Here is a 14,691-nt window from a genome sequence, read left to right as displayed (position 1 = left end):
TATGGCATCTGTCTTTTTTTTCCCTCAGATTTTATATGCATGTCTCAATAGCAACTTTTGAAGTTTAGTTCATTCAAGGCAATAGCTAGTAAGCATAAAGGAAGGATTCCGCCTGAGTAATTTCACAGGCGGTGGTGGTGTTACTTTGGAATGCAGCCATGATGAAAAGGATGCACCCAGAGGTATTTATTATAATAGTTGTTGGCAAGTACAAATCAAAGGCATTGCATTCCATGCATCTAAAGGGCTTTGGGTTTTAGAAAGGGAGGGAATGGATAACTTGGCTTTACAAAAAACGATTTAAGGAAAAGTAAGACAAGACAGACTGCAGGATTTAGAAGTGCTAGAAAAGAAATTCAACTTAATGCTTCTCTAAACGTTGTTGGGGAAAAAACCAGCGAAAATAGTTTCAAGAACTTTTATGAATTCTGGTGGAAAACTTTTTTTTTTAAAAAAACTACTCAGTGTATATTAATGGGTAGCTATTAATATAGATAATTGGGAGATGTGGTGGCTCAGTGACTAAGACGCTGAGCTTGTCAATCAAAGGTTTGGCGGTTTGAATCCTTAGCGCCGCATAATGGACTGAGCTGTTACTTGCCTCAGCTTCTGCCAACCTACCAGTTCGAAAGCACATAAAAAATGCAAGTAGAAAAATAGGGACCACCTTGATGGGAAGGTAACAGTGTTCCATGCGCCTTCGGCGTTTACTCATGCCGGCCACATGACGACGGAATTGTCATTATACAGCGCTGGCTCTTTGGCTTAGAAACTGAGATGAGCACCACCCCCTAGAGTCAGGAACGACTAGCACATATGTGCAAGGGGAACTTTTACCTATTAATATAATTAATATGGGTAGTTATTAATATTAAAACATGGGTAATTTATATAGTTATCATATAATGGGTAGCTATTCATGTTATTTATTAATAAAATAAAATTATTATATCGAGGAAACATAACATTCTGTTTCTCTGGTATAATTATTTTAGTTTTATTAAGTACCATCTTCCTGATGATACCATAGCTGAACTTTTAAAAGATTAACCCTCTTTTATGGCATTAATATTCAAAATGGCAAGTCTTGAGGGTTAGAAAAAGAGGATGAGGACATTTTGGCTAACATCCAGACTACACCATCTCTGTGTCACCAATTTTCCTTGACCAAGCCAGATCCATTACAGTAATTGAAGACACCAATAGAACAAGAACTTATGTATGGATAACTATTTTTCTGACCATTATAATGAGTTCTCCCTACCATATAACAAACAAAAACTGATAAGAAACAAAATCATATGATCATGCTGATGTATATAAGGTGAATCACCCTTTCAACCAATGAGAACAATGTAAAACAGCTGACTACTGGCTTTGAGCCAAGGAAAGACAAATTGGTTTCTTAAAGCAGAAAGCCAAGCATCTGATCGTAACCAACTATTAACTATTTTGAATCCAAAAGACATTTCTCCACCATGAATGTGTATTAGAATAATTGTGACTAAGAAACCATCTACATCCATCCGTCTACAACTATCTACATCAGGGGTGGGTTCTACTTACCTTTGCTACCGGTTTGCAACAGGATCGCGCACGAGAGTGAAACAAGCACACGCGCCTTGCTTCTGCGCATGTGCAGAAGCTTCTGCGCATACGCAGATCGCTGATGACGATATCCGGGGCGGTGGGTGGGACCTCCCGCCGGTTTTACTACCGGTTCTTGCAAACCAGTCCGAACCGGAGGCAACCCACCACTGATCTACATCCATCTTGATGTGAAAATTTTGATCTTAGTGAATTATGACCCTTGGCAGAGAAACATTGTGCCACATAATCCATCTAATGCTTAGTCCTCTCCTAAATCTGAGAATCAAAGGGATCCTATCATTTGTGTGTGTGTATGTGTGTGTATACACTGCTCAAAAAAATAAAGGGAACACAAGCAGAAGACATCCGAGATCTGAATGAATGAAATAGCCTTATTAAATACTTTGTTCGTTACATACAGTAGTTTTGTGTTCCCTTTAGTTGTTTGAGCAGTATATAAACTACTGTATGTAAAGAACAAAGTATTTAATAAGGCTATTTCATTCATTCAGATCTCGGATGTCTTCTGCTTGTGTTCCCTTTATTTTTTTGAGCAGTATATATATATATATTAAACATTTTAAAATGAGCAACCATTTAACAAAATTCCTACAGTAAGTCAGGAAACATGATTAATATTAATATAGTGAAATAACTGATTTTTTTTCCATTGCAGAACTGAACAGTTAGATTTAGGTTTCATACACACACATTTGCAATCTCATAGTTGGTAGTAGCCACCTATAAAGACACTACTAAAATTAGGATAAACTGGACAAAATTTTTGTATCCTATAACTTTTTTGTTCATAAAACAGCTAAGCTGTGCTCTGTTTTTGTTTTTTATATAGTTTAACTAAATAAGTCACTCCTATAGGATTCCCCCAATACACTCATCCACAAATTTTGGCATACTAATTATATCAGTCAGTTTCTTATGATAAACTCAGTCACAAACAAGTTTATCCTATTATGTATGTCATGGTGAACCCTGGTTTTGTATTCATGCACTTACCGTATTTTTCAGAGTATAAAATGCACCTTTTTCCCGCCTAAAAGGGGGTGAAAATTTAGGTGCATCTTATACACCGAATGTAGCCTTGCCCACCCACTGCCCCACTTTTGGCCTCTGCCTCGCAGCAGTTACCTCCTTGCAAGCAAACAGCAAGAAAAAATAGCTCCTTTCAGCTTCAGCACAGCCTTATTAGCACAAGTTGATTGGATCGGCCTCCTGACTCTCAGCTGATTTGCTCTCAGCTGTTTTGCACAGGGCTCTGCTGCTTTCTCCAAAAAGGTAAATTGCTGGAGCAGATTTTTTTTCCTTGTGCTAATCAAGCTATACTGAAAACGAAAATGAAAGTAAAGCAGGCTGTTTGCTACAAGGAGGCAAAATTGTTCAGAGGCAGAGGCAGAGGGAGACTTCTTTTTCTTCTTTTCCTCACCAAAATGGTATGTGCGTCTTATACACCGGTGCGTTTTATACTCCGAAAAGTACAGTATATAATAAAAAAAAAATCATTTTTTTTTTAAAAAAAACCTTAATAGGTGCCAGTTTAGCAATCCTATTTCTAGATAGTTCCACATGCAGGGGTGATGGGTAAATGATGACATGCCATTGTGATTTCCTGATACAAGGACACGATATGTATTTGAGAAGCTGTCAACTGTAGCTGTCATGATTCAAGTATTAACTTGAATCTTTTGGGCAATGGTGTGATAACACATATGTTCCTTTGCTGTCATCATGACTTATTACAGACGCTATTGTGGATTTCCTTAACCAATAAACAAGCCAAGATAAACTCAGCTACCTTCTACCTGGCATAAATCTATAACTCCTGGTCTTCAAAATAGAGCAGAGGGTGGTTTCTAGTCTTGACGCTCCATAATGGACACCTTTCAAGATGGGCTTCAGCTATTTTGATCACAACAGAGCAAAAGAAATGCACTTCCTGATTCTCCTGATCTCATCTAGCAGTGAGTGATTCTGAGGATAACACTGATGGGAGGAGATGAGTCAAAAGTCTGAGTCATTCTGTCTTTTGGCAGCATTACTAGAACACAGGGAAAGCACAACGAGAGTGGTAGGGGGACTTTCTAAAATATTTCACACTGTGTGTATCCCTTTTTAATGCATCAGTCTAAATAATAATGAACAATAATGTTAATGTAGAAGTTTGGGTGGTTCTTTCATTTATTCATAATTGCAAACTGTTGCCCCTTGGTAGGTTTTTTGTTAAAACTTGGTCAGTATTTTCCCTGGCTTTTGGAATAGTTCAGTTGGAAATAGGGTTTGTGATATTTCTGATTGACAAAATGTATTGCAAACTTGAAATTAGTCACGAAATCTTAAATGCTTTGTAGGCATTTAAAAAGTCCTTAAAATATTTTAAAAACAAACATGATTTTAACTTATCTTTATTCACTTTAATTTATATTGTTTATGCTTATATTGTACAGTTGATCACTGGGAGACTAAAGTCATCAGCAGTATAAACACTTAATGAGTGAATATATGTGTATGTAATGTGCTTGTGAGATAGCTCTCTCACCCAAGGATCATGGGTGAGAGAGCTATCCATGGAAGCCCAGCAGAAAATCTGGAAAATCACACCTCTTTGCCCTCTTCCTAGCATTCCTTTTAGTGGCTCACCAGCGGATCCTTTCATCTTACTTTTATTTTTTTATGTTTTGGAGGTTGAGAGCCAAGTGGAGGTAGAATCTCACCAGATGGGATAAAGCAGAGGTGTCAAACTTAAGGCCATGGGCAGGATCCGGCCCATGGGGTGCTTAGATCTGGCCCATGGGGCCACCCTGTAACAGTGAAGGACGCCACGCACGGCCCTCCCAAGCTCCATTTTTGCTGGAGGAGGGTTGCAGGAGGCCGTCGCAGCCGAAAACAGAGTTTGGGAGCCCATTTTCGCTGGCAGAATGCTCGGGCCACCACAGGTGTCCCCGACACGAGTTATGTCGAGCTGGCCACTCCCACCCTGGCCACGCCCACCCCAGCCCTCAAACACAACCCTTATGCAGCCCTCAATGAAATCAAGTTTGACACCCTTGGGATAAAAGAAGCCTAGTTATTTTCTTTGCAGGAATTTGGCCATGGACATTCTTGCAAACGTGGGTGGTATGGTTACCTATCCAAGAGCAGTGGCGTCTCAATTTTTTTTTTCTGAGGCAGCACACAAAACTATGTTGCAATAAGCAACCTTAAAACAAGCCATGGTTTCAAATTCTGGTTAAAATTCTCTGCCTGAAGTAAGTTTGAGTGACACACTGTTCTTGTTATTCCTGGATGTGTCATGTTAGCCTTGAGGAACACAAGTGACTCAGGGACACACTTGCCAACTTTGTGAATAAGCAAAAAGTGTCTTTCTGCTCAGTGATGGCCTCCTTATGGAAGTTTCATAAACAGTGCCAACAAACTTGAGAGCCATTGTGATATACTGATTCAGAAGTTGTTCTAGCACTGGGGAGAGTCAGCTTCTAGTCTTACCCTACTAGCCTTTGGGTAGTTTCTTTCACTCCAACTCACGTCAAAGGTTTATTGCGGGCAGACACAGGAGGAGGATTGTGTCCAGTGCCCTTAATTATTGAAAGAAATGCACCAAATCTAATAGATAAATATCCAAAACTGATGTTTACTGCAACATGAATTCCAGCGCGATTTGCAGTTCAAACCTCTGAGACCCCAGGTGAAAGAACCAAATACATCATACTTTATCACTTTTGAATAGAATAGAATAGAATAGAATAGAATAGAATAGAATAGAATAGAATAGAATAGAATAGAATAACACAGTTGGAAGGGACCTTGGAGGACTTCTAGTCCAACCCCCTGCCCAGGCAGGAAACCCTACACCACTTCAGACAAATGGTTATCCAACATCTTCTTAAAAACTTCCAGTGTTGGAGCGTTCACAACTTCTGCAGGCAAGTTGTTCTATTTATTAATTGTTCTGTCAAGAAATTTCTCCTTAGTTCTACTTTGCTTCTCTCCTTGATTAGTTTCCACCCATTGCTTCTTGTCCTACCCTCAGGTGGGTTGGAGAATAGTTTGACTCCCTCTTCTTTGTGGCAACCCCTGAGATATTGGAACACTGCTATCATGTCACCCCTAGTCCTTCTCTTCATTAAACTAGACATACCCAGTTCCTGCAACCGTTCTTCATATGTTTTAGCCTCCCAGTCCCCTAATCATCTTTGTTGCTCTTCTCTGCACTTTATCAACTGCTCCTCTTACAAATCAAATATAGGTCAATAATAACTATTATCTCAACATTTAGGCCAATAGAAATAAAAGATATGTTTAAAACCATGAAAATTTAAAAAAGAAAGTGACTATTATATGCTGAATTTCAGAGAAAATATCTTTTAAAATACTTTATTGAAAAATTTAGCAAAATTCATTTTAAACAAAAACATTCTGTGATATCAAGGTAAACTAAGCCATTCTTCAGGACACAATATATAATTGTCATTTCTTTGGCAAAAGGATTCTATGGTGTTTTAAAAGTATTTTTAGCAGAATCCTAGAATCAACTCTATAAAAGCCAGAAAGAAATCTGGTTTCTATTCAGTTTGATTTCAGTTGAGTTATGATAAAGTTGCTGAGTTTCATTTGGTTTTAACTGAACATAGTTGTTAATAATTTGGAAAATAATCAATCTAGACTAGGAATGTGAGGTGGAATATGGGTTCTGGAAGCCCTTCAGAAATTACTTCATGTGAGAAAAACACACGTAAGGGCCTTGGTGGTGCAGCAGACTAAAGTGCTGTTAAATAGCACCATCTGCTTGCAATTACTGCAAGTTCAAATCTCACCAGGCTCAAGGTTGACTCAGCCTTCTATCCTTTCGAGGTAGGTAAAATGAGGACCCGGATTATGGGGGCAATAAACTGACTTTGTATAAAAAAGAACACCGCAGGGGGGGAGGGGGGCAAAGCCCTACTAAGCAGGTATATATACAAAAGTATGAAGGCTATTGCTTAACTCATTGTAAGCCGCCCTGAATCTCTGGAGAAGGGCAGCATATAAATCGAACTAATAAATAAATAAAAAGTGCAATCCTCTATAGCAGGGGTGTCAAATTCAAGGCCCACGGGGTGCTTAGATCTGGCACACTGAGCTGCCCTAGAAACAGCAAAGGACTGGCCTGCAGTGCCTCTGCCAGCGAAAATGGAACTCGGGAGAGCTGAGCCCTCCCAAGCTCCATTTTTACTGGCAGAGGGTTACAGGCTGTCGCAGCCAACAACGGAGCTTGGGAGCCCGTTTTTGCTGGCAGACTGCTTGGGTCACCACAGGTGCCTCCAACATGAGTGACATTGAGGTGGCCATGCCCCCCCCTTGTCCCCCCAATGTCAATCACAACCCTGATGCCCCCGTCAATGAAATCGAATTTGACTCCCCTGCTCTATAGGGATGCAAAATGTTCTGGAAACCATTGAAGGCAGCCTGGAACAGAAAACAGAGAAAGTAGTAGTGCATTTGGAAATGAACATAATCTGCTCCCATTGTTATTGTAGACATTCATTTTCATTTTTTCATTTTATTAAATTTGTATACCGCCCTACTCCCGAAGGACTCAGACATATATTTTAATCTCTAGTAAATGACATGGATGGGAAGCCCGGCCTTCCTCCATATATGAGATGCCAGCTGTGTGACTGCCAACATTTTCTTTATCTACAAATAAGTCAAGGTGGCTGGAGTCCACACTGAGGCATAGCTAAAAACTGGAAGGTGGCATAATAAAGGTGGAGATCCTGAAGATAGAACCATAATGGTTTTACACTTGTTGAAATTCATGGAGCCTTTGATATATCAAAGTTCTTGAACTGAAAATGGCCTTTTCTGTTCTACAGGAAAAACGATGATATGGCCAAGTTGCAATATGATATGGCCAAGTTGCAATATGGACACCTATTAGGGAAATAGGGAGCCACTGTGTTTGGCAGGCAGATAGGACTTGCAAGGTATTTTTTTCTATCCAAGAGAGGTTCATAGAGATGAAGGAGCCTGGTGGTGCAGTGGACTAAACTACTATTAAAGTAGTATTCAGCTGCCAGCTGCCTGCAATTACTACGAGTTGAATTCTCACCAGGCTCAAGGTTGACTCAGCCTTCCATCCTTCCGAGGTAGGTAAAATGAGGACCCGGTTTGTGGGGGCAATAAGCTGATTTTGTATAAAACAGAACACCGCTTAGGGGGGGCCAAAAGCCCTACTAAGCAGGTATATATAAAAAGTATGAAGGCTATTGCTTAAAAGCATTGGAAGCCGCCCTGAGTCTCCGGAGAAGGGCGGCATATAAATCAAACTAATAAATAAACTAATACATTTCTAAGGTTGCCAAAAAGTTCTGCAAAGAAGAGCAAACTGGATGCAGGTACAAACAGACAATTTTAGGGAATGAAGCAAGAGTTCTAGCAGCTGGTTGCTAAAACATACAGGTGGGGAAAAGACAATGTCTTAAGTATTGAATCATTCCCAATGGCCAGCTTTACCCTATCCCAGGCTTCAAAGCCTCTGCTTTACATCAATTGGAGTCCATAGTGCTGGGCTTAACGACTATAAATCCCATGCAAATCGTGACTACTAAGGAGCCTCTTTCTGTAGTCTCATGGTTCTATGCCTTTCAATCCTTTTGACTTTTGACCCATTATTATTGATGGTTTTACTTGAAGCATACTCCAGAGTCCAAATCAGAATCTGGAGCTCCAAGGTGCTGAAGTTTCAATGGATTAAGAAAGGAAGAATCAGTTGAATTGTTACCGTATGGAAAGACACGAGCAGATGAACTAGTTTAACATCAAAGGTCAAGAATGGGGATAGTATCCCATGTTCATAATGGGAAATACCAGTGGCTTTCTTTAGTTTGAAATGGCAGAGTCCCTTTATTTTTCTGTTGATTCTCAATAATTTTCTCATAAAGTAATGTGCAAAAGAAAGATGGGCCCAACATTCCAGAATACATGATTGTTCAAGATAATTTTTTGAGCTAGCCAATTACTACTGAGTTTATGCTCAAATATAGTGAAATTTAGCACTCAAGTTGCATCTAACCTAGAACAACAAACTAAGATGGTGTGGTCTGAGAAGTGCTGGACTGAATGTAAGCAGCTAAAAACAACCCTCAGTTGTTATCCTGTGCTATATTCTAAAACAGAATATAGTCTATTCCAGATGATGCCTTAACCATTGTTGTTTTTGAGAGATGCAATCCTTGATTAATCAACTAAATACAAAGAAAGCCTAATCAGGTGGAATTTCTGAATAAAAAACAACTGGAGAGGGATTTATATGTCAGAAAAAGAAAATTGGCTGGGTAACGTTTGCTCACTTGGATTACTTAGGAAGGGCCAGAGGTCTTCAGAGGTCGTGGTAGCAGTTTATAGTTTTGGGACCATTGCTGCTGCTCTACTTTTGTTGTTTGAACCTTCTTGACTTTTTGCTTCTTTTTAGCATTTCTTTTCTTCTTTAAGTCTTTAAACTATTTTCCCCACTACTTTTCTCCCAGCTCTTATTTCTAGTCTCCTAACAACCAGTTACAGCAGTTGAGATCCAAGAATAAGTCTTTTTTTTTTTTTTACTTCTCATCTCCAGTTCTGCTTCATGGAGGAAACTTTTGTTTTTCCAAGGCACTAGCCCAGGGGAGTCAAACATGTGTTGTCATAGTGGTGTCATGTGATGTTTCATGACTTTTCTCTCCTTTGCTAAACTGGGCGTGGCCATGGCCAGCACTTGACGCATCCAGCCCCTCAGGTCGCAAGTTTGACAGCCCTACACTAGCCCATTCCCACCAGTACTCAGCATTTTTCTTCATTGAGGGAGTCCTTAAACTGGTCAGGTGGGAGAAAAGGCATAGGCAACTCTATTTTTTCCTCTCAGATACATGTATCTCTGTATCATAGATACATAGATCTCTATATCATTACATAAATCCAATAATTGAGGGATATTGCCTACCTCTTTTTTTTTCTTGGTGCTTTCAAGTCACTGTTAACTCTTGGAGATTGCCTGACAAAACCCTGCAGTTTTCTTAGCAAGATTTTCAGAAGTGGTTTTCCACTGTTTCTTTTCTAGGGCTGAGAGTGGCTCACTGATCCAAAGTCACACAGCTGGATTTGTGACTAAGTGGGACTAGAACTCATGGTATTTCACTTTCTATCTTAAGCCCTAACTACTATATCAGATTGCCTCTCCTACCTTGCTTATGTAACGTTATTGTGTGTGCATTCTATTAGTGCACACTAATAGAATACTTTTATTTAGATAATAGATACTTCTATTAAGTATCAAGACTTCACATAATTGTGCATCTCACAAATTTTCCTTGGAAACATAAAGTGATCTCAAACTAGCACTGATCACCTTGTTCCCCTGTAATATTGGGTGGTGATGTGGGGAGAATATTATGAGCCATCAAATATTACTCCCCTTAAAGAAAAGAAAAAAGTAATTGTTAATTACTTATTGGCCCCAGAAGAAATAAAACAGTTTGGCTGCAATTAAGAATACAATTCCGGAACAGCAATAGATCTATCTCAGTGGTGGGATTCAGCCAGTTTGTGCCACTTCAGGAGAACCGGTTGTGAACTTTCTGAGCAGTTTGGCAAACTGGTTGTTGGAAGAAATCATTAGGGCAGAGAACCAGTTGTTAAATTACTTGAATCCCACCACTGATCTATCTGCCACATCCAGGTACAAATAGATATTTTATAAAAAGTGAAATTGAAACTCAGTTAACATAAAATAGATCAGGGTAACTGATTTTATGAGAATATAGTAATGTTTCTTTCAAGCTTTTCCTATTAAAATTTATTCAATAATATTTCTGATACGTTGGATACCATGTGACTAAAACTGAGTTTAGAACATTTATACAAAACCATCTTTTAATTTTTATGAAGATTATATACAGAGCAAAAGTCAATTTTTAATGACCATCTAGCATTAGCATAAGTCTGTAAATATAAAATCTGCCATGCCATGTTTTTAAACATGAATCCTGAGAAAGAGTGGAACGTATTTATAACATTGACTAGAAGAATAAAATCCTGTAATTATTAAAATAGTTAAATAGCTTGTATGTTCTTTTACAGAACAATGAGGGGAAAAAGGCAACAGGGGTATATTTAGCAAATTACCCTGAATACACATTGGAAACCTGTACATTTTTAGAAAAATAAAATAGCAGGCTATTTGCCACAGTAAAAACAAAAGCATCAAACAGATGCAGAGGAAATTCAGTTTTAACCATAAGGACCTGGCAATTCTGGTTGCAGCCATCTAATGGTTAAATCAATTCAATAACTTCAAACTCTTACAAATTAAACTCTTGCAATCAAACTCTTGCAAATTAAATTTATGGGAACTGCTTATTGACAGGCACAGTGATTTTAAGGTTCGCATTAGAAACAAAATACCAAGTCTAAAACATTATAGGCCTTTCTCAAGGGCAAAACAGAATGTCCTTTTAACTTGGGTATTTCGGATTGATTTTTCTCCAAACTGTTAATTCCCTTTTGATATTAAGAAGTTACTTTTATGAAGGCAGCAAAACAAGATACATGAAGTCCAAGCTGGACATAAAATCTTCTCATCATGGAATGCAGTACTATGTTCAGTAAGTCTATGAATTTTCTTTTTATTTCCATGTGGCAAAAGTGCATAGAAGTGTGATAATGCTGAAGAAATAAGTATCCTTTCACATTATTCAGTATACTATTTTTCATACTTCTCTCAGGTCTGTCAGTTGACCGCCAGTTTTATGGGTAAAAATATATTCTTGCAGCAGTCTGGAACACTGTTATGAAGTCTTTTTAAAGTATTTTTTCTTGTTCTTAATGTCGTTCGTCTTCTTCATCTGCTTCCTCAATGACCTGAATCTCATCTGTTTGACATAAGGAGTTTTTTTCTGACTGTTCATTTTCTTCTGGTTTATTTAGTTCCTCTTCTTCAATTATTTTCTTCCACATTTTATGGTTTTCGTTCAAATGGTATATTAGTTGACTAAATATTTCCTGTCCGTTTTTTCTTCTTTGTAATTCTGCAAAAGAAAACATTTTTTTCAAACTCACTTCAAATAAATAACACATTTTTAGAAAATAAACCATATGTTCAATTTATGTCCTGTTTTAAAGAAAAGGGGGGGAGGAGAGGAGAAAAAAGAGGTCAGTTATCATTTGGAAGTTACAGGAGAAAATATTAAGAAATAAGCAAGCTTCCTAGATAATGTATAATGGTGATATTCTATTGCAATATCTTCTTTTATGAAAGTACAGGTAGACCTCGAGAACAGATCATTTAGTGACTTTGTTCAAGGTTACAATGGCACTGTAAAAAGTGATTTATGACCATTTTTCACACTTCCGACCATTGCAGCATCTTCATGGTCACATGATCAAAATTCAGTTTCTTGGCAACAGATTCATATTTATGATGGTTGCAGTGTCCTAGGATCATGTGATCATCTTTTGTGATCCTTTGGACAAGCAAAGTCAATGAAGAAACCAGATTCACTTAACAACCATGTCACTAACTTAAGAACTGCAGTGATTCACTTAATAATTTTTTTAAAAAAAAATTTTATATGCCACCCTCCTCCGGAGACTCAGGGCAGCTTACAATGCGTTAAGCAATAGCCTTCATACTTTTGTATATTTTATACAAAGTCAGCTTATTGCCCCCACAAACCGGCTCCTCATTTTACCCACCTTAGAAAGGATGGAAGGCTGAGTCGACCTTGAGCCTGGTAAGAATTAACTCGCAGTAATTACAGGCAGCTGGATGTTAAATGCTGCCTTAGTAGGAGGCATTAGCCTCCACTCAGGCATAGAAATGTTGTAACATGAGGGAAAATTCACTTAACAAATGTCTCACTTAGCAACTGAAAATTTGGGCTCAATTGTCTTCGTAAGTCGAGGACTACGTATAACTGAAATAAAATTGTCCATAAAAGCATTTACTCTTACTTGTTCCTAAATCTTCCATTTCGTCTTCGCTATCCTCTTCTGCATCACAATCTTCAGAGCTTTCCCTCTCATCTCTTTCAATCCATCTTCCTGGAAGCAAGCCGGCTGCATCGTAAGAATTGCAAAGAGGACCAACAATGTTGGTAATAAAAGATTCTTGTAATTTGGCAAGTTGAGGAGAATGTCGGTTCATAAAAGGGCTAATAGGTAGCCCCAGGTTTGCTTCTTCATCTCCCTGGAAATTTATACATACAAAACACTTAGGACAGATTGGACAGAAAACTAGAAGAAAAAAAGGGGACTTCTTCCCATAATCTTACCTAGTGTTACAAAGAGCCAAAATAACTAGATCTTGCTTTTAAAATTGCATTACACTTAGACACTCTCTAAACAGATGAAATAGGATATAAAAGATGGACAAGTTCTATGATAAATTATCTTCACACAAATAATGGTCTAATAGAGGAATAGGTAGCTTGCAGGCTTTTTATTACTTATATTCTAGCTTTTGGCATGATTTTAGATCCCTCTGTAAAAGAATACACTTAAAACATTTTAAGATTCAATTTTATGCAAATAGTCATTCCGTAAACAAGATTATTTGCATTATTTTCTCATATATGTTCTGCTTACACAAGTTTACCTGTTCATAAAATTCATTGATAATTCCCTCTGTCCATTTCAGGTGTAGATCTCTAATTTTGGCTGGACCATTGATATCTGCAAGCTTGATGCATATCTGACATATTAACAGTCGATCGCTTTCATTACTCCATTCAATACCATGTCCATTCATGTTTACCTATTTAGAATGGAGACAAAGGCATAAATTGAACATTTTCTTCAATCCCTTCATAGCTTTCATATATAAAATTAAAATATTTTGGGAGTTTCTTATATAAAGGGACAGTTTAATTTGTTCATATATTCTGCAGTATTCATGTGTAATTTGAACTAATTCCTAGACATATGGCTTCCTTCCAAGGAAAGAGGCATGGGTTCACACTTATTTGTGATTTAAGTATCACTGAATGCAGTAAATTGAACGTCTGCCTGCCTGCCTATCTAAAGTATTTTTAAACAATTTCACTGTTGAGATACACCTCTTTGTTCCTGTCTGGCATTTGCACTTAATACTTGCAGAAAAAACCCACTGAATTCAGCAAATAATTAAAAACACACAATCCACTGAAATTTATTTATGTTCAGTTACCTGTATAAATATTTGTATAAGACAATAATAACTGCATCACATTAGCCAACTTGACAGCCACTCTTCAAGGAATCTTATAGCGCACTCATAAATCTTCATTGATTTCCTGAATAACAGCAAAGAAAGGGCCTGCTTGACCTCAAGAAACAAAAAATGCCACCTCCTTCCAGAATAAGAATACTTAATATGACTACTTGGCTTGTATGAGTTGGGCAGGCAGATCCTACGTGGAGGAGAGCACCCCCAAAAACTGAGCTATTAAGGATATTTTAAGTAATGTCCCACATATTGAAATGGGCCCAGAACTCAAAACAATAATACTGCCTCCACAATACTGGTATCACTCTGAGGCACTGGTTTCAATCAGTCTGGAAGTAAGGGATTATGTTTAATTCATGCTGTAAATTTCAAGTAATGTTCAAGAATAGTCCCACGTAAAGCAAATTACAGTAGTGGGAGATGAAAGGTCATGATTCACTATAGACAGCATCTCTAGGAGCCGAGGTGGTGCAGTGGTTAGAGTGCAGTATTGCAGCTACTTCATCTGACTGCTAGTTCAGCAGATCAGCGGATCAAATCTCACCGTCTCAAGTTGACTCATCCTTCCATCCTTCCGAAGTGGGTAAAATGAGGACCCAGATTGTTGGGGGCAATATGCTATTTAGTATACTGTCTTTGGTGTAAGCCGCCCAGAGTCCTTGGAGAGTGGGCAGCATAGAAATATGAATAATAAAATAAATAAAATAAAAATAAATAAATCTGATCTTAAAAAAGGTTGTAATTGGTGCGCGAGCAGGAACAGGCCAGTGTGTCTTCTGGCCATGACTCCTATTCCTGCTGCTCTAGCAGAAGCCACAAGTCTAGGAAAACCTGATGGAGTACCAGCTTGTCAAGAGCTAAAGATGGAACTA

At 38.2% G+C, this 14,691-nt stretch overlaps 1 protein-coding gene across 2 annotated transcripts in view; it reads right to left on the bottom strand.

Moving 5' to 3' along the window:
* Nucleotides 1-10,945: 10,945 nt before the first annotated feature.
* The window catches only part of PDE3B (phosphodiesterase 3B), a 49,249-nt gene continuing 45,503 nt past the window's right edge, over nucleotides 10,946-14,691 (bottom strand). For both annotated transcript variants that reach the window (XM_034417001.3, XM_087879330.1), the window contains exons 14-16: nucleotides 13,211-13,369; nucleotides 12,568-12,802; nucleotides 10,946-11,642 (exon numbers count right to left, since the gene is read on the bottom strand). In XM_034417001.3, the coding sequence (XP_034272892.2) occupies nucleotides 11,437-11,642; nucleotides 12,568-12,802; nucleotides 13,211-13,369 (600 nt within the window). In that variant the 3' untranslated portion in view covers nucleotides 10,946-11,436. The remainder of the gene's footprint in view (nucleotides 11,643-12,567; nucleotides 12,803-13,210; nucleotides 13,370-14,691) is intronic.

This window comes from Pantherophis guttatus, chromosome 1 (genome assembly GCF_059756535.1).
Source record: "Pantherophis guttatus breed Tessera chromosome 1, ASM5975653v1, whole genome shotgun sequence".
NCBI lineage: Eukaryota > Metazoa > Chordata > Lepidosauria > Squamata > Colubridae > Pantherophis > Pantherophis guttatus.
This window is presented reverse-complemented; position numbering and strand designations above follow the sequence as displayed.